We start from the raw sequence: 20,676 nt of genomic DNA, 5'->3' as shown, positions 1-20,676 counted from the left end.
GAAAATCTCTCCAAAAAAAAAAAAAAAGTTAAAAAAAAAAAGAGTTTTTTGTTTTGTTTTGTTTTTGTTTTTGTTTTTGTTTTTGTTTTGTTTTGTTTTGGGGGGGTTGTGGTTTTTTGTTTGTTTGTTTGTTTGTTTGTTTTTTGCTATAGGGTGCATGCACTTGCCAGAAAGACAGAGACAGAAAGTGAGAAATCACCCCCCAGGGGGGATGGCCATGCCGCAATCCCTTCTCCTCCATTCTCCTCTCGGGATCTTGGGCATGCACACACACGCGCCCGGCGTGAGTTTTAAGCCACCGGGTCCGGGACATGAACCGTGGTCGACTACGTGGGAGTCCAGCGATATAGCCATTTCACCAACTGATGGTTCCTCCCACTATGTAATTTTCTAATGGCTTTATCAAGATATAATTCACATACCATAAAATGCACCCCTTTAAAGAGTACAATTCAATGGTTTTAGTACCTTCACAGGGCTGTGTATCATCATCGCTATTAGTTCAGACGTCATTTATGGTTTAGATGTCATTTATGGTACTTCTTTCTGAACTTCATACACGTGAGTGCATGCATAAAATATAATCCTGCTATCTTCTCAATTTCTGTAATGAATGAAAAGGCCTCCCCTTCTCAACCTGGCCGATTGAGCCGATTCATAATAATTTTACACACCACTGACAAGGAGGTAAAAGAAGGAATCATTTATTTAGTGTCCTTAAAAAGAGTCACGGTGATTGTCACAAAAGGAGGGGTCTCTGGGCTAGAGACCTCAAAGGGGGGTGGAAAACAGGCCTGTCTCCTCTGGACTGTTGTCATGCGGCAATGCACGTCACCAGCTCTGCTAGGGTGAGCGCCCTGAGAGTGGGCAGCCCCGAGGGTCTGAACAGCAGGGCAAGGCAAACTCACAGACTAGCCAGGCATTTCCAGCGAGGTCCTGCAGACCACGAGGTGTTTCGCAGCTCCAGTGTTCGCTGATTAAGGCTCATGTAATACAAATCATCCGCATGGGGTTTTCATTTCCCTTGCTCTTCCTGGAATGTTGGGAAAGCTGTTTCTGTGGATGCACGTGCACAGTCCCTGGTCACACTGGCAATTCAGACTTGCTGTCGGGCTGACGTCACGTGCAACAAGACAAGATGCAGCACCCTCAGTCGGCATGGAAGTGTCGGAGAGCATCCCTCCCTACGGTGATGGCCAGCTGCGATGACTGATAGACGCTCCCTCCAAACAGGACAGCTGGGGCTCTGGTGAGACCTTCCCGAGGCAGTCGGTGACCGTGGGGTGACTCTGACACATCTCCCCTCCCTCACAGGCACTGGCTATTCTCCACGTGCGGCCAGCGCATGCACCTCCGTGTTCCAGGGGCTTCTACCCCAGAGGGGCCTGGACAAGTGTTCCTTCAGCTGATGTTCAAACAGCTTCCTCTCCCAGATGAGGAAAACAGTGGCTTAGAGAAACGAAGTGTTTTCTTCATTGCCCCAGGCCCAGGCTTTGAGAAGGGCCTTCCTGTTCAAGCTGCAACATTTGCACAGGGGCCCACGCTGCAGCCTTCTCCGACGCTCCATCCAGTCCCTTCTTGGCTCCCTTCCTGACTCCCTTCCCCCGCCGGAGCCCCAGGGGCACATTTGCACAGGAGCTCAGAGAGCTGAGCGCCAGGGTCTGCAGTGTGTCTGCCTGCCCCCTGATGGTGAGATGCCAGAGCCCTCCTGATGAGAAACTCTCACTGGTCACGTCCAGGAGCCAAGACTGGGGTGCAGAGAGTCCTCTCTGGGCCCACGCCCCTGGCTTTTGACATCACTATCATTTCCGGGTAGGCCGTTACGGTACTCAGACGACTTGATTCTATAATATGTACGCACGTATATGTCCATGCATATATAGTTTTTATTACATTATTTAATATTTTATATATGTATGTTTTAGTTTGCCAGAGGGTATGTGCATGCCCCAGAGAGAGACAGGGAGGGAGAAGGAGAGAGAAAGGATTTTGCAATGGGGCAGGGCTATGTGCAACCCCTTCTCCCCCGTTTCTACACCTTGTCGGGATTTGGGACACACACATGCACTTGAGCCCTGTGTGTCCTTCAAGCCATTAGGGCTGGCACGTCAATGGCAATTGACCACGTGGGACCTGGCTCTTAACTTCTAGGCTACATGGCTGGCCCGGGGCTCTTAAAATAGAGAAAACTAAAATTCAGAATGGTAGAACAGCTGCTATGGGAGAGACAGAAAGATTCCCAGTCCTTCATTGTGCTAGGAAAGGCACGGGTTACTATTAGGTGGTGATAAGTTAAAGGCTGTATAGAATAATTACTAAAAAGAAAGTAAAACACCTAAATGACTCCACTGGGGCTGGGACTCAAACCACAACTGGCATGTGGCTCCACCTTCCTCAACTACTGGGCCATGGGGCCGCCCGACTGATGTTATTTTAGGGGAAAAAGATGTCGGCTGTGCACCGGGAAATAACTGAAAGTCACGCAGGATGCACGAGCTGGAGATGGAAACAGTTCCTCTGTAGATATCATGCTGGTTCTAAACAGCTGTGACCAGGCCTCAGAGGGCAGCGCTTCTCAGCTGGCTCCACGGGCTGTCTGTGTGGCACCAAACAGCTAAAAACTTAGACTAAACAGGAGCCGCACTGAGCCACAGCACGCCAGGCATCGAGCTGGGCACTGAGGAAATGCCTGTTACCCAAAGCATGGTCCCTGCAGTCTCAGAGACCCTGGGAAGGCAAGGAACAAAGGCGTCAGAGCAGGTGCACACCTGGACTGCGGGAACTAAGTTCCACATGAGCAGACAGAACCGTCGGCTCCGTCACGGAGGGCACGGGGACCAGAACAAAGCAGCGCAATGCAGAGGGGAGGAAAGGCAGGCAGTATCGCAGCAAGAGGGCAGCAGGCACAGGACACGTATGCACGCGTTCAGTGCAATTCGCTTAACACTTTTTCTCTGGTGTCTTGGTCTGTGGCATGAAATGCCTTCTGCTATACCAGCAACCCCCCAAAAGGGGTTCCCCATAGCACTTGCCCTGCAAAGTGCAGCTTGAAAAAAGCAATCTGTGCAGCCCAGCAGGTGACGCAGCAGTGAAGGAGCTGGACTACCACATGGTTGACAATGGTTCGAGTCCTGGGCTTGACAGCTCAAGACTCACACCAGGTGTGTTTGCATGTGTGCCCAGAATCCTGAGAAGAGAGTGGAGGAGAGGGATTGTGGCATGGCCCTCTCCCCCGGGGGGTGATTTCTCACTTTCCCTCTCTCCCATCTCTCTCTGACTCTCTGGGGAGCACAGGTGCCCTATATCAAAAATTTCTTCCCAAATGAACAAACAATAGCAATCTGTGCTCAGGACCAGCAGGTGGTGTGGTGGTTAGGCATGCTAGACTCCCACATGGCTGACTGGGGTTCGAGTCCTGGACCTGGTGGCTTGCTTTCTCACTCCCCCTTCACTTTATCCCTCTCTGATCAAATTAAAATAAATAATAAAAATAAATAAAATTTGATAACCTCTTTAAAAGGGTGTCTGGTTAAGGATACGATAAGGAGACATAGCTCATTAAATCATCGTGTTTTCCATAACAAACTTCTCAAAATATATAAAATATCTATACACAGATCTATATAGATACCTGTGCGTGTTGTGTATCTGCCATTACGCTAACTACTGGTCCCACAAAATAATCCTTTAAAAAACAAAAAGCAACCTGTGCTGGGAACCAGCAGTTAGCGTAATGGCTATGTCACTGGACTCCCACGTAGTCGACTGTGGTTTGCGTCCCGGACCCAGTGGCTTAGAACTCACGCTGGGTTCATGTGCGTGCGTGCCCAAGATCCCAAGAGGAGAATGGAGGAGAAGGGATTGCAACGTGACCATACTCCCTGGGGGGTGATTTCTCGCTTTCTGTCTCTCTGTCTCTCTCTGTCTGTCTGGTGAGCACACACGCCCTACAGCAGAAAAAAAAAAAAAAAAAGCAAGCAACCTGTGCTCAGAGGTTGTGAATGCTTCATGCCACGGGCCTCCTGGTGAGCTGGCGATATCTAGGCTATTTAAGGCTCTGAGAAGTCCTGGGGCAAGAAACCCTTTCTGTGGTATTTAATCTGAATGTCCTGACTTTACTTGGCCACAGAGCCCTTTCTGTATTTGACACTCGTGTCTGTCCTGAGAAACCGTCACTTTAGGGACTGTACTTCTGGAGAGCCACCTATGCCACTCTCTGGCTAGGTGGGGAGGACGTGATGTGGGGACCATGACCGAAAGCCACAGGGAGTTAACTTGTGCCGGATGACCACGGCAGGGACGAAGGGGGAGCACCCAGGACAGAAGGACTGACAGACTCTGCTGCGGGGCTCAGAAATGGTCGGAGACTCCGCTCTACAGAACGCTCGCCCCGGGGCGTGTGGCTCTGCACAGGCAGCAAACCCTTGACACGCGTGGGGCACCGACAAGTCTAGGACAAACCACTCGAAGAGGGTGGGAGCAAGCCACTGGTACCTTCTATTTCCGCTGCAAGAAACTCATCGAGGCACGTCTTCAATATGAGATTGCGAGCTTTCCTCTTCCAAGCAGACCCTGGCTCTCTACTTCTCTACTTCCTGAGTTTGGGACCGCAGGTCCTGGCGGTTTGCTCAGGTAGCCCACACGTGTGATGCGCCAGGCGCTGGGACACCTGCTCTCACGTGATCCTCGTGAGAAGGGCTCCCTGGGGGGCTGGAGGGGCCTGGGGTAGAAACTGGGTCTCTCCTCTCTTCATGCCTTCCCACCCCAGACTCCAAACGATTCTTTGTAGGGACAGCCCTTGTCTCAAATATCCTATCACCCTCCCCAGACCATCCGCAAATCCCAGAAATTGGCCCAGCCCCACAGCACAGTGGTTAAAGCACTAGGGCAGAGGGAGTCAGACTCCACATGGCCGTCCGCAGTTCAGATCCCAGCCTGGTGGTTTGCACAGCATGACAAGCATGTCCATGCAGACCTGGGACACAGATGGGAGGAAGGGCGGGGAAAAGGCCTGCGGCATGGCCAGGCCCCACTTGGAAGCACTTTCTCTCACACTCTCTCTCTCTAGAAATCACACGTGCCCTGTGACAATTAAAAAAAAGAAAGAGAATCTCAGAAATTATACTTTCTGATCCAATCACCTATTCCTCCTAGAAGAGGCACAAAACTATCATTTCAATTTAGATGACAAGATTTTCAGAAAACCTTTAATGATTATTTGGAAAAGATAAACATGGCATTAGAATATGCTAAATAGCTTTTGCCCCTCAGATCATGACAAATACACACAATTCAAACACGAGCTGTTCTGTTGGGGTAAGAGAAAACCTTGCTGAGGCAACCTAGCATCCAGGGGCCCCATGGCTGCGAGTGTAGGCCACAGGGCACTGGACGGCACACCCCTCCCGGGGGCACACGGATGCCGAGTCTACAGTGCCGACACCACTTCGTCTTGGCCTCGGGCGCCGTTTCTACTTCTCTGTCGACGCATGGTCCAGTCTGAAGCCTGGAGGAAACAGGTTCTCCTCCAGAGTGACACCGTCCTTGGAAAGCACGTCTCCGTGCCCGTCCCGCTCCTTCCCTGCCTGTGCTCGGTGTCAGTCTCGCGGAGCCCCTCTGCCTGCTGTGAGACCCGCTGAGCGCCGAGGCTGCCTCTAGAGCGTGCCTGCCTCAGCAAGTTTCAGACACTAACTGCTGCACTGCACGTGTGGGCAGGGGGGGCCTGACACTACCTCCGCTGCTCTCACTGGTGATCCCGCCCACCCCGGTCCCCAGGGGACACCAGGCAGTGTTTGGAGACATTTTTGGTTGTCGCGACCCAGGAGGGGGTGCTACTGGCATCTAGTGGGTGGAGGCCAGAGATGCACAGGATGGCCCCAACACCCCTGGGTGATCTGATGCAAAGGATCAGTAGTGCCGAGGTTGAGAAATCCCGCATTAAATTAACAGAAAGCACAACGACAATGATACACGAATGTTGTTGTTAGACCTGCCGGCAACAGTAGAATAATCCAGATACCCCGGCCGGTCGCTACATCATGAACACTGGTCAGCTAGTGCCAAGAGCGGCTTCCAGGTCTCGCGATGAACATGCATAAGCAGGCCACGTGGGAGCAGAGCCTAACGTGGGCATCATCCTGACCAAGGCCACGTGGAAGCAGAGCCTAACATGGGCATCATCCTGACCAAGGCTATGTGGGAGCAGAACCTAACGTGGGCATCATCCTGACCGAGACCACGTGGGAGCAGAGCCTAACGTGGGCATCATCCTGACCAAGGCCACGTGGAAGCAGAACCTAACATGGGCATCATCCTGACCAAGGCCACGTGGGAGCAGAGCCTAACGTGGGCATCATCCTGACCAAGGCCATGTGCGAACAGAGCCTAACGTGGGCATCATCCTGACTGAGGCCACGTGGGAGGAAAGCCTAACATGGCCATCATCCTGACCAAGGCTATGTGGGAGCAGAACCTAACGTGGGCATCATCCTGACCGAGGCCACGTGGGAGCAGAGCCTAACGTGGCTGTCATCCTGACCGAGGCCACATGGGAGCAGAGCCTAACGTGGGCATCATCCTGACCGAGGCCACGTGGGAGCAGAGCCTAACGTGGCTGTCATCCTGACCGAGGCCACATGGGAGCAGAGCCTAACGTGGGCATCATCCTGACCGAGGCCACGTGGGAGCAGAGCCTAACGTGGCTGTCATCCTGACCGAGGCCACATGGGAGCAGAGCCTAACGTGGGCATCATCCTGACCAAGGCCACGTGGGAGCAGAGCCTAACATGGGCATCATCCTGACCAAGGCTATGTGGGAGCAGAACCTAACGTGGGCATCATCCTGACCGAGACCACGTGGGAGCAGAGCCTAACGTGGGCATCATCTTGACCAAGGTCACGTGGGAGCAGAGTCTAATGTGGCCATCATCCTGACCGAGGCCACATGGGAGCAGAGCCTAACATGGCCATCATCCTGACCGAGGCCACGTGGGAGCAGAGCCTAACGTGGCTGTCATCCTGACCGAGGCCACATGGGAGCAGAGCCTAAAGTGGCCATCATCCTGACCAAGGCTACCTGGGAGCAGAGCCTAACGTGGTCGTCATCCTGACCGAGGCCACATGGGAGCAGAGCCTAACGTGGGCATCATCCTGACCGAGGCCACATGGGAGCAGAGCCTAACGTGGGCATCATCCTGACCAAGGCTACGTGGGAGCAGAGCCTAACGTGGGCATCATCCTGACAGAGGCCACATGGGAGCAGAGCCTAACGTGGCCGTCATCCTGACCGAGGCCACATGGGAGCAGAGTCTAATGTGGCCATCATCCTGACCGAGGCCACGTGGGAGCAGAGCCTAACGTGGCCGTCATCCTGACCGAGGCCACATGGGAGCAGAGCCTAACGTGGGCGTCATCCTGACCGAGGCTACCTGGGAGCAGAGCCTAACGTGGGCATCATCCTGACCAAGGCTACGTGGGAGCAGAGCCTAACGTGGGCATCATCCTGACCGAGGCAGCCTTTCCTTACCTGAGAGCACAAAACCATGAAGGTGGGCTACTAGAATTCTCTTTTTTTTAAAATGGAAACAGTAAATATTTAAATTATAAAATAAACAGAAGGTACCAGTGGGGAAATTAAGCTGAACGTGAAAGCCGAGGGACAGTGCACACACTGGAATGAGCTCACACACCCAAGGCTGGTCATGTTAATTCCTTGGTAGTGTCCTACGACGTAAGGTCAGTCTACAAGTGGGTACTCCTGCTCCATAACGAACTGCGGCAGTTGGTACCCTCTGTGAGCTATGTGGCAAGGTGTACCCACGCCAACCCACTTTAAGCATCGGACAGTGGATTTCAGGAGATGTAGGCGTATTCGAGAAGGTGATCTCCAAAATAAGACAGACACTAGCTCCCCAAGCAAGACAAGGAGAACTGCTTTAACTGTCTTTTATCATAAACTGGTAGAGATTCCCAAAGATACCACACAGGCCACAGGAAAAGAAAATAACTAATAATTCAAGTGAGAAGCATCTTTATGCAAGAAAAGAAATGGAGGTGCAGGATATGTCAAAAAGCGAGAATGCAGAAAATGCGAACCGCTGCTAACTTTTACTAAATCTTAAAATGGCGAATATCCAATCGAAAGGCATTCCAAATCGCTTGCCACATGGACAAACCCGAAGGCTATTTTTCGTTTCACATGTTCTACTGCAAAATGAATATAAAGTTTTAGAAGTAGGAAAAAAAAAAAACTAACCTTAAGGTTATCAAAGGTTTGGACAGTCTGCGCCAAGTCACTGACACTCCCTGATGATGCTGTCCCCTGTCCCCTAGGGCCTGAGGACACCCGGGAGCTGCCAATGGCCTCAAAGCCAGAAAGCAAGGCCTCTGCACAGCTGCAGTGAGACTCCTTGGCTCTCTGACCCGATATCAGGTATGTCTTCAAACCTATGATGGATAAAAGTTACAATCAGCACAGATGGAAACCACCATTGTTGAAATACAGCTCGATCTTACTCTCTATGGAGGACACACTCCTGAAAAGGTAGAGTAAAGTGAAAATGTGAATATGTCATATTTATAAGTGATTTTCATGTCTTCGCAGAGAGGTAAGGCCTGAGGGGAAACATCAGCCTCCACGACTCACTGGTCAGTCATATCATACCCTCTTGGAATAACAGCTGCAGGGTTTACCTTCAGGGGCTGAAAAGGAGCCTGTGAAAGTTCCTCTGTGAGGGTCACAGGACCTCTCTGGGAGGGTCAACCCTATACGCTGTGTGCGTTTATTCCATCCTGTGAACACCAGTCCCTGACATGTACAACGGTCAGTCTAGATGTAAGGTCAGCTGAGGGCCCCGGCTGTCTTCCCAGGGCCGGGTGAGAGACGGCAGAGACCAGGCAAGGCGGGGTCATCACAGGCACCGACAGCTGAATTTCCCTCGATGTGGATTTGCTAGGCAAGTCTCAGATTTCTGTTGGATCTGAACGTTCATCCCAGGACACTCAACTTTGCCAAGCTTAGGTCTGTGTGCATTTTGCTCTTTCACAAAACCGCCATTAAAAAAAAAAGGGAGGGGGAGACCAGCGAATGGCATAATGGTTATGTCCCTGGACTCCCGCATAGTCGACTGTGGTTCAAGTCCCAGACTTGGCAGCTTAAAACTCACGCTGGGTGCGTGTGCATGCATGCCCAAAATCCCAAGAGGAGAATAGAGAAGAAGGGATTGTGGCATGGCCATCCCCCCCCGGGTGTGGGGGAAGTGTGATTTCTCACTTTCTGTTTCTCTGTCTCTCTAGTGAGCGCATGTACCCTATAGCAAAAATTTCTATTAAATAAAACCCAAAAAAGGGGGCCAGCAGGTGTCCTAGTGGTTAAGCTGCTGGACTCACACACTGTCAACTGTGATTTGAGTCCCAGACCTGGCACCTTGAAATTCTCGCCAGGCGCATGTGTGTGTGTGCCCAAAATCCTGAGAGGAGAATGGAGAAGGGATTGAGCTATGGCCATGCCCCTCGGCGGGTGATTTCTCACTTTCTTTCTCTGTTTCTCTTGTGAGCACATGTGCCCCATAGCAAGAAGCTCTCAAAACCAAAACCAAAGCAAGTTGGTCAAATAGACAATTAGCCTCCACCTGAAGGCTGAAATCATGCTAGCAGAGCACCCTCTACTGTGGAGCAGCTCCTGGGGCAGGTGGGCCCTGCTCTGGGAACGATCTGTGGGAAATAACCAGGAGTGCTGTCCCGGAGAGAGTGTGAGGGACTTTAGAACAAGAAGCAGACCTCATCTGAAGAGCTCCATCACACCCTTACTGGGATTTAACTGGGCTGCAGATTTCCTGGAGCAAGTCATGACATAACCTACCCAGCATTTCTTTCAGGCCCGGTGTATTCTAAATACTGAAAGATCAAGAATAAACTCTGTCCCTTTCTTGCAGAGCTTGAGCTCCTGCAGGTCACCATGAAAGCCACTGGAGGGCATGGCTGGGACGACAGGCGAGAGGCCACACACGCACACCCAAGTCCAGGGCGGTTTCTCCCGGGTACACGCTTCACACGGGCCTCGCAGTTCATTCGATAAGCTAGGGACTGCTCATCAATAACCTTAGTCATTTTATGGCCACACCGCCAACTGCCACTTCATCTTTCCTCATCTTCTCCTTTCCTCCTAAAATCCCATGCGGCATGAGGAGCAGGGTCTTGAGCAAGTTCATGGGAAATGCGTGTTGTGCAAAACTCACGCGTGCATTTCAAGGGTTTATCTGGTACCAAAAAAAACCTTGTATTTTAATTCCAATTTGCATGGACACTTTGAAGTGCCCTCAGTGTTTTTAAATCAACTGTTCTATGGGTATGACGAGGGGCCTGGTGATACCTAAAGGCATCTTAGAGCAGAGCCAAACCGCCGCTGGGGCCCGAAAGGCTGGGGTGAAGACTCAGATGCCAGCTGGCCCAAGGGAGCCCTGTAAACGCCTTCCACACTCAGGTCCTGGCCTCTAGGCGTTGTGTGCACGCCCCCGGGCCTCTGCACGGCCATCACAGGCTCCGCTGCTCACACGTATGAGCCTGTAACAGAAACATGAACTGGAGCGTGACGTCAGAAGCAGAGACCTGTACGCTAGTCCCTTGGCGTGTCACAGGCCACACTGACCAGATTTTGTCATTTTATTTACACTTTGGGAGACAACAAAATGCAAGTCTTGTGCAGAACAGAGGCAAGGGCTGTTTCTGGCCTGTGGGTGTCTGAGCAATAGGGTTGGCTCCTGGCTTTAAGTGTACTTGAGGCCTGTTCCCTGGGAACCGTTCTCCTCTACGACCCCCCGAGGGTGGTGTGAGTCACCAGGGAGAGGGTAATCACAGGGATCTGTGACAGGTGCAGGGAGGACAGACTCGGGCTGTGTGGGAGCCATCGCCTGGAGAGGGCTCTGGACTATGGGCAGGTGTGCCGAGTCCCAGCATGAGGAAGGGTGAGGTGCTCCAGAAAGCACAGGAGAGGGGCGCCCTGCAAAGACTCAGGAGGGAGAGACTCCAGGATGAAGTGCCCCCTGAGCTGAGAGCTGGAAGATGCAGAGGGGCAGCCTAGGCCCAAGGACTAAGATGGTCATCGCCAGGCAGTAGGTGTTATGAGAAAGCCTCTGGCAGACGTGACAGAGGGATAGCACTGGGCTTCATGTGGCCGGCACAGAGAATGTGTGTGGGCACTGGCCAGAGGTGGGCAGCAGGGTGTCCATGCAGGCTGCCACGTGGCCACGCCTGGGAATCCGCACCCTGGGGATGATGGGACACAGCACGGGAAAGAGAAACGAGCAGGGTGCAAGGCTTAGGGCAAGCCAGGGAGCTCACGGAGATGCCAGAGGACATGGTGGCCAGGAAATAGTGGTGGGAATGGGGGGCCCACTCCCCCAGATTCAGTGGCAACAGGCAACACCTTGTTATGGGCAGTCATGTGATGCGAGTCACGGCTTCCCGAGAGGAGCTTTCGGAGCTGGGTTTGGGCTCCTCTGTGCCCCGCTGTAGGACCCGACAAAGTGCCCTTACGGCTCTGCACCCCAGAGCTGATCACGCAGCCTGCATGCTGTCTAGCACGTGGTGAGCGCTCAGTCCTGCCGTCAGGGTGGAGTCTGAACTGCTCAGCACCAGGAGTCGTTTTCCCGCGGCCTCAGTAGACAGCAGTGTTCACGGAGCTGTTAAATCAATAACTGCTCCAAATTTGCTTCTAACGTGAGTCTGTCCGCAGGGAGCTCGGAATGGCCAGTTTGCAGCGGGGATACAATACTGCTGGTGTCACAAGGTCCCCGCCTCACTGTGCACTCACAGCACAAAACCCAGGGAATGTGTACGCCTGAGTACAGACTGCTAAATGTAAAGAAGCCCAGGATGTCTGCTGCACTGGAGCGATGGCATGATGAAGTGAGGCCCCGCTCAGCTACCTGACAGGAACGCCCGAGAAACCTGCAGGCTAGGTTACTGCGTTCAAACCCAGCCCAACACGTAAGAGAATTTATAGGAGATAAGGATTTAATGAATAACCACACACGTGAACCCCAGGCCCAAGTTCATTACAATGGCTCTTTTGGAGCAGAAGGTCAAAATAAGGCAGCTAAATGATTTATTTTGTTAATCGCAGTGTAAACAGGAGAACAATTCATAAGCTTTCTTATTCTTTTCCTTGGTAATTAGTCGTACACCTCACTGATATTGATGCCTTTCACCAGCTTAATTTTTTTATTTTTAGTTTCACGAGAGTGAGAAAGAAAGATAAGCACCCCCCAGTGAGGTCTCACGCTGCAAACCCCCTCCCCAGCCTTTCCAGCCAGCCAGGGTCACAAGCAGGAGCACCCCGCGTGTGCAGTTGGCCAGAGAATGGCGACGTGGGCCATGCTGCCTGAGCAGCGAGCACCCACTGCCCGCCCAGCCTGGCCTTGCAGGCCGCGGAGGAGAGGGTGTTTCCTAGTCTTCGGAGGGACCCCTCTAGGGCTGTGAGTGTAGACATGGTTGACATTCTCAAGTGTGTCAACATTCTCTGAGGACAAAAACTGTGGCCCGCACCACTGGCAATCAGGTTTGGTGAAAGGAGTGTAATCTGAGTGAGTGACAAAGTCCATCTTGAAAGAGAAAGACGATTCTGGCCTCATTGGTTGAGTCTTCTGGATTCTTGCTTTGGAACGAGACTCCCTCACCCAGAATCAAGGACTGCACTGACAATGCAGCAGGAAGAGGAGACCCGTGAAGGAGAGAATGTTTTAAGACACGCCTTTGGGGGTTAACAGCATAGCATAACAAATGCCTGGAAGATTTCACCACTGATGATTTAAAATAATAAGCAAAAGAGAAGCAAGTGACTTGGGGAGCTGATAAACGTTCTAAAAGTGTCTTTCCTTGGCATTGCCTTTCCCCTCACAACTAGATCTGAAACAGCCAAATAGCATGAGAACTATTTAAACAAAAAGGCAACCAGCCCGTAGGGAAACGAAGATTGAAAGTGTTCTTACTCTATCACATAACCAGGGCCTATAAAGTTGTAGATACAATGTGTTATAACTATCTACTGTTTCTGCCTAAGGAAAGCAAAGGTTTTGATTAAAAATAAATAAATAAACATTTTATGCCTGTTAACATTAAGATGCTCTGGATGGGTCTAAGTCTTTTCCACTCCTTTGTTCTAGACCAGCAGATGGCATAATGGTTATGTTGCTGGACTCCTACATGGCCAAGTGCAGATCAAGTCCCGGGTCTGGCGGCTTAAAACTCATGCCAGGCGTGTGTGTGTACGTGCCCAAAATCTCAAGAGGAGAATGGATGAGAAGGGATTGCAGCATGACCACCCCCCCAGGAGGTGATTTCTCACTTTCTGTCTCTGTCTCTCTGGTGAGCGCATGTGTCCTATAGCAAAAATCTCTCTTAAAAAAAAAAAAAAAACGAATAAATGCAAGACAGATTTACCAAGAAAGTGAAAGAAACAAAAAGGTGGGCACCATGCCTGGTTACCTTGATCTTGATTAAAACTTGAGCCTAACACAACAAATACTAGCACACACGCGTGCTCTGCACCCGCTCCTGCCTGAATGGCACCCCCTGCACCCCACCTTCCCCTCTCTCCCAGCAACGGGTAAGTGTGCTGCCACCTTCGCCAAGCACAAGTGCTGGGGCCCTCGCTCCCAGGCGAGGTCTCTTCGACTTCTGAATTTGGTGTTGCCAAGTGTGATACAGTCGAATGCTCACCCTGGGAGTGTCCAGTGGTAACAAACTTCAGAGACTCACACCTCCCACCTCTAAAAACCTCTGGAATTAGGGTTCTGCACCAGAATTTATGACTTATTAATACCATAAGCCTTCACGAGGGCTTCAGAAAGGAGCTCTAGGAGGCTCGCATTTGGCATACCCACACACACTCCGCCGTTGCATATGTTCACTTGCTCACCCACTCCTCGTTACCCAGAAGAAACAGCATTTACTGCGTGTTTGCGGAGGGCCAGGACCTGGGCTAAGGAGTGCAAGAAATGGGCTGTGGGAGAGAGTACCCTGCTGCAGAAACTGGGTGCAGATAAGCTTTCTTTTGTTATTAGATTTTTTGCCATAAGGTCCACGTGCTCACCAGAAAGAGAGAGAGAGGGAAAGTGAGCAATCACCCCCAAGGAGGGATGGCCATGCCACAATCCCTTTTCCTCCATTCCCTTCTCAGGACTTTGGACACGCACACACATGCACTCGGTGTGATTTTGGGGCCGCTGGGTCCAGGACTGGAACCATGGAGTCGGCCACGTGGGATCCAGCATCCTAACCACCACACCATCTGCTGATCCCCAGATGAACACTCTGACTTCAGGGCTTGCTTCCACTCCTTCTCTATGACCTGGAAACACCACAACAGCATGGCTTCGCAGGCGGTTATAGGGACTACGTGAGTTAACACATGCTGAAAGGGAGGTTCGAGGGGGGATTAAATTTCTCTTCCCAAGAAAGCCTCTAGGAATGCTCAGGAGTAACTCAAAGAGTGAAGTGAGGAAGGGCATGAGATACCCCTCATGAGAACATTAAACAGGAGAACCGCAGGGTGGTGACCGCAGTGAGGACAGGAGGAGGCGATGACACAGCCTGCAGGAAGGGAGGGCCACGTGCATTTGGGTCCGTGTGCTGAAAGGATGCGTGTGAGTGGCAAAGGCACTTTCTGTTCGCTTGTCGTTCATGAGAGGGCACACGCGCTCCCAGGGAGAGACGGGAGGAAGGGAGCGAGCACCCTGGGGCACGGCCATGCTGCAAGCCCTCCTTCAGCCTTCTCTGGGGACTGGCACACGCGCACATGCGTTCAGCATGTGTGCACAAGCTACCAGGCGTGAGACCTGAACTGCACAGTTGGCCACATGAGACCCAGCCGCCTTCGCCACTACACCACTGGCTAGGCCCTGATAAAGGGTGTTTTCTACAATGAACTACAGACAACAAAAAGGAAATGAAGGCCTACAGTGGCTAACTTGGCATACTGTAACAGAGTGGGGTCCATGAAACAAGAGGGCAAGGAGGTAAGGCCTCAGGAACTGGGGCAGACTCCCAGCCAATCAGTTGTGACCCACCACTTGATAACGCTGAGCGTCACCAGATACGAGACAGTATGTCAGGCCACGGCTGCAGTAGGCGCCACAGTGATCCCGGACCAGGTTCATCTGAAAGTTTTAGGAGGCACAGGTTTAAATACAGAACATAGACAATGGACAATACGTTCTAGGAGAAGAAGCAGAAAGCTAAATTTAAAATCTGAGAACAGACGGCAGATACGTCATTGAAAAAGAAAAGCAAGGCCGGCAGGTGGCGTGGTGGTTAAAGGACAGGACTCCCACATGGCTGACCACAGTTTGAGTCTCAGACCTGGTGGCTCGCTTTCTTTCTTTTTCTCCCTGAAATTAAAAAATTATAATAAAATTATAATTTTAGAAAACAAACAAACACAAGGGAATGCAATAGAAACAGAACAAAGCTGTACCATGCTCAGTGAAAGAGCCTGGTCATGAAAGGCCACACACTATACAATTCTGCCTACCTGGGATGGCCGGTGAGGGGACTTAGACAGAGAGCAGACAGGTGGTTTCCAAGGGGCTGGGGGATGGGAAGTGAGTGCTAATGGGTACAGGTTTCTTCTTGGAGAGATGAAAGTCTTCTATAGTTAGTTTGGGGGACGGCTGTACCACTCTCTGTATACCCTAAAAATCACTGACTTGAACGCTTTAGGGGTGAATGGTCCACTGTGTCAATTATACCTTGCTAAAGCTGCTCTAGAAAAACGAAATAAAGCTATGTGGACGTCGACAAGATGCAGCCGCTCTGAGTGCTAGATAAGAAATCAAATACAGCCGAGGAGAAGTACACGCATCCTGGGGACTCAGAGTGAAGAAGGGCGGCGGCTGGTAGAAGGCAAACGTTCAAAATAAAGGCTTACACATGGGTAATGTGGTAGAGCTAGGATGGAAAAGCAAGTAAGTAGTAAAAAAAGTAAGGCTAAATAACCTTGAAGAACTAAAAATTAAATAGGGTAAGAGTTCAGAAGTCTGGGAGAGATTAAACGCAGCAAAACAAAAGAAGAAGTGGCCTTCGGGAGGCATCTCCAGGAGACTCCACTCTCGCGGCTTCACTGCCGCCGTCTAGTCCAAGAAGGCTGGGCCGGCACCCGACGGGGCAGGGTCCCAACACACTTGCACCACACAGCCAGGCCAGCTGAACCCCAAGCCTGACGCTTCACCACCAGGTAGCAGAAGCAGCAGGGTGTCCTTGGCCACCCTGAACCTTGAAGCTTCCTCTTCTCCCAGGAGGATATTTGTAAAGCCTTCCTCTTCCTCTTCTGACGGGAAGGGCTCACCTGCACTGATACCCCATGAGCATTTTCAGCTGGTAAAAAGGCAGCCTGACTGCGGTGCCACCTCCCTGGTAAATACGGAAAGCAAACCACAGTTCTGAAAATTCCTGACTGGCTGTCAGTGGGAGTAGCCACAGCAGCGACTCCACCACCTGTTACTTTGTCCACACTCTCCAAATCCAGCTCCCACCTGCGTGGGGTTTTCTCTTGGCCAGCGTCCTGCACCTTGGCTGCACCTCCCTGCGTTCAGGGCACACGGCAGACTCGCCCAGGCCAGCAACTGTGTAGACCCGAACCTCGACATCTCCCATTCTCCAGCTTCATCTCAGCACTGGCCGAGCCGTGTGTGTGTGTGTGTGGGTGTGTGTGTGTGCGTGCGTGTGTGTGTGTGTGCGTGTGTGTGTGTGTATGTGTTGGGGGGGTTCAGGCAGGGTCTGGCTGTGTCGTGACTCTCCTGCCTCAGTCTCCCGAGTAGCTGGGACCACAAGAGTGTGCCACAGCACCCGGAGGCAGTATCTTTTTGACCTTTTTCAGAAAACTCAAAGTCGAGTTCATGGGGTATATTATTAATAAACTCCAAAGTGTTGCCGTATATTCCACCAGAGGACACGGGCAGGGCACTATGCCACTCGGTGAGGCCCAGGGCTGGGTGGAGGGCTCTCCCACCTCACGGCATGGGACTGTCATTTACTCCTCGCAGAATCACAGCCATGTTGTGGACGCATGTGTAACAAAAAGTGACACCAGGCCAGATTGGTACATGCCCACGCTCCAGAGAGGAAGAGGGATGGGCCCTGGGGCACCCACAGGCAGAGGGGCAGCCACTGGCCCATGAGCACCGACACGCCGACGAGTCCTCAGAAGCTCCTGTCTGTGGGGGAGCTGAGCTCCTGCAGGCCCGGGAAGGACCACTAGCACTAAAGAAGAGATGAAGTGGCAGGAGGCCAGGAAGGGAACCTCCACTCCAGACCTGGACAAGACAGCTGAGCCCTGGGGAAGAGGGGCCGAAAGACCAGCTGACGCCACGGGAGGGAAGTGAGACATTAAAGACAGAAAACACAAAATGTAATAGAAAGTGGGATCACGGAAAACTTTTTCATTTTCAATATTATGAAGTTTCTCACTGAATAAATATACAGTTTAACACAAGAAACTGGGCCAGCGGAGGACTAGCAGCAACGCCATGCTCGGTGATGCTGGGTCACGTGGGCAGGCCCACGTTCATGTCCTCAGACCTCCCACGATCCCCGCTAAGGCGAGGGTGGGTCACAGCGTGAAAACCGGGTTGGGGGTGATGGCTTCCCCCTCTCTCGATGTCATGGAAATAAACAAATATACTTTTCAAAAAAGAAAAAGCTGAGAGAATTAACATCAACTATAAGCTATGTGTTCTATTAAAAATAAGAAATTTGAGAGAGTAAAAGTATACTTAACACGAAAATACCTTGATTCAAAGACTATATCACAAACATAAACTTGAGAAAGAAATGGACTTCGTGGAAATAAGTAAAAACTAAAAACTAAAAACAAAGAGTGAGGATGTAAGACAACGTAGGAGGTGGAACTCAGAGGCCCCAGAGAAGCACGCTGCGGCAGGAACAAGCCCCGCCCAGCCGCGCTGTGCTCACCGGCCAGCACTGCCGCTCAGCAGGCCGAGGCCTGCGGGAGGCCGGCTCTGCCTCCTGGCCCCCCTAAAAGTCAGGGGCGATGGCATAAGCCTGTGGTCCCTGCTACTTGGAAGGCAGAGGCAGGAGGATCACAACACGAGGAAGGCAAAGGCAGGAGGATCACAACACGAGGAGACTTAAAAAGATGGAAAAAGGGGACCAGCAGGTGGCGTGGTGGTTGAGGCATTGGACACTCCCACATGGGCGACTATGGTTTGAGTCCTGGACCCTAGTGGCTTGCTTTCTCACTTTCCTTCTCTCTCTCTCTCTCTCTCTCTTTCTTTCTTTCTCTCTCTCCCTGTGTGAATCTCTGGTCAAATTAGAAAGTAAATGAATAAATAAAATTAAATAAATAATTCTTTAAAAATATTTTTAATTAAAATAAAATAAAAAATGGGAAAAAATCAAAACAGATATAAAATTAATTAACACAGAGCTCTTTGGGTTTTTTGTTTGTTTGTTTGTTTAGAGATTTTTGCTATAGGGTACATGTGCTCACTGGAGTGACAGAGAGACAGAAATAAGAAATCACCCCCCAGGGGGGATGGCCACACCACAATCCCTTCTCTTCCATTCTCCTCTCTGGATCTTGGGCACGCACGCACACCCAGCATGAGTTTAAGCCGCTGGGTCCAGGACTCAAACCACAGTTAACTACGTGGGAGTCCAGTGACGTAACCTTTCTATCATCTGCTGGTCCCCAGGCTCTTCAGTTTTAAGTAAACCAGGCTGCAAGGCGACAACTCCATGGGCCTTAGGACAGGAAACCCTCATGACTGCTCAGGCCTGCCCTTGCTGTAAGAAGTGGAGCAGGGGTCACAGGAAATAAACCGAGTCAGGCTGACTCAGACAGCGCTGCCCGGGTCCAGACCAAGCAGTATGGCTGAGCTGGTGAAAAGAGCTCCGATACTTCAACCATGCCAAACTGGGCTTGGCTGAGTGTGGCCGTAGAACAGAGTTCCAGATGGTTCCAGAAAACTGAAGAGGCTTTCCATCATGCCTCTGAAAAGATGGCAATGATGAGATAATGCACACGGATGAGTACCGAGCTGGGGGAAGAATCTAGGCCTGTGATGTCTGACAGAACTTTCCACTGAACTGTCTTTTCTTTTAATATGCCAGAGGACGCATGTGCTCGCCAGAGAGAGGTGGGGCGGGGTGTTGAGAAAGCTCCCCTGTGAGGGATGGTCATGCCATAATCCCTTCTCCATTTCCCCCTCCTTTCAGGTTTTGGGCATGCACACACGTGTCTGGTGTGTTTTCTCAAGTCACTGGGTCCAGGACTCAAACCACGTGGTCAGCCCTGTAGAACGGAGCCTCCTTAACCACGAGGCCACTGGCTGACACCCCCTCGAACTTTCTGATAGAACTTCCCAGGGGTTGGAATGACCTCTAGTCTAACTCCATGGCCTCCAGGCACAGGTGGCTACTGAGCACGTGTACCGTGGCTAGCAGGAGGAACTGAATTATTTATTCCTCACTGTAATTTAAAATCCTGCATGTGGCCAACAGAACAGTATAAGGGGTAAACATGTGCACCCTTCCTTATTGGTGAAAAGGAACGGGAACAGAAAGCTTTCTTATCTTTGTTAAATAGAGGTGAGGTGGTAAAAAAATTTCCCCCTCCTTTCAGGTTTTGGGCATGCACACACGTGTCTGGTGTGTTTTCTCAAGTCACTGGGTCCAGGACTCAAACCACGTGGTCAGCCCTGTAGAACGGAGCCTCCTTAACCACGAGGCCACTGGCTGACACCCCCTCGAACTTTCTGATAGAACTTCCCAGGGGTTGGAATGACCTCTAGTCTAACTCCATGGCCTCCAGGCACAGGTGGCTACTGAGCACGTGTACCGTGGCTAGCAGGAGGAACTGAATTATTTATTCCTCACTGTAATTTAAAATCCTGCATGTGGCCAACAGAACAGTATAAGGGGTAAACATGTGCACCCTTCCTTATTGGTGAAAAGGAACGGGAACAGAAAGCTTTCTTATCTTTGTTAAATAGAGGTGAGGTGGTAAAAAAAAAAACCTGTTAAAAGTGGGCCGCATAAGGAGGAAAACTAAATGCGGAACAGTGAGCATTAAATCTTTATAAGAGATGGCATTTAGTAGCAGACATAAAGGGGACAGTGCCATGTGCAGCAATGGCAGTTAGAAGACAGCAGACAGAGGCAGAGAGAGTGGCAAACAAAGATGGCAGACATAGGCCAAGAGTGAGGAACCGGACAGCTTGGAAACACTGAAGTATTCTCCAAAAATGTAAAATAGGGTAAAATCTGGTTCAAAATCTAATTCAGAGCCTGAATGTATATAGCCTGACCTTGTTTATCCCTAAAAATGCTCTGAATGTGAATTTTTATAAGAAATGCCATATTTTCTACTCTTTATACACTTTGGGTTTTACTATGTGTAAAATCAAACAACAGTTTGATTTGACACACACCCAAGGTCTCTGCCTTTCACTCCCATTAAAAGCAACGCATGTATTAAAATGCAACCCTGGGGCCAGCAGGTGGCTTGGTGGTTAAGGTTGCTGGACTCCCATATGGTTGACGATGGTTCGAGTCCCAGACCTGGTGGCTTGCTTTCTGACTTTCTCTCTATCAATCTCACTCTGTCCTTCTCTATTCAAATTTAAATAAATAAATAGTTAAATAAAATAATTCTTCAAA

At 50.9% G+C, this 20,676-nt stretch overlaps 1 protein-coding gene across 3 annotated transcripts in view; it reads right to left on the bottom strand.

Annotated features, from left to right (window-relative positions):
• Positions 1-20,676, bottom strand: part of ADCY9 (adenylate cyclase 9) — a 141,598-nt gene that overhangs the window by 40,434 nt on the left and 80,488 nt on the right. For all 3 annotated transcript variants that reach the window (XM_027773156.1, XM_006140748.3, XM_027773165.1), the window contains exon 2: positions 8,255-8,445. In XM_027773156.1, coding sequence (XP_027628957.1) covers positions 8,255-8,445 — 191 coding nt within the window. The remainder of the gene's footprint in view (positions 1-8,254; positions 8,446-20,676) is intronic.

Source organism: Tupaia chinensis, unplaced genomic scaffold (genome assembly GCF_000334495.1).
Source record: "Tupaia chinensis unplaced genomic scaffold, TupChi_1.0 Scaffold000042_2, whole genome shotgun sequence".
NCBI classification, from domain to species: Eukaryota; Metazoa; Chordata; class Mammalia; order Scandentia; family Tupaiidae; genus Tupaia; species Tupaia belangeri.
Note: the sequence above shows the minus strand (reverse complement) of the source record. Positions and strands in the feature narration are given on the sequence as shown.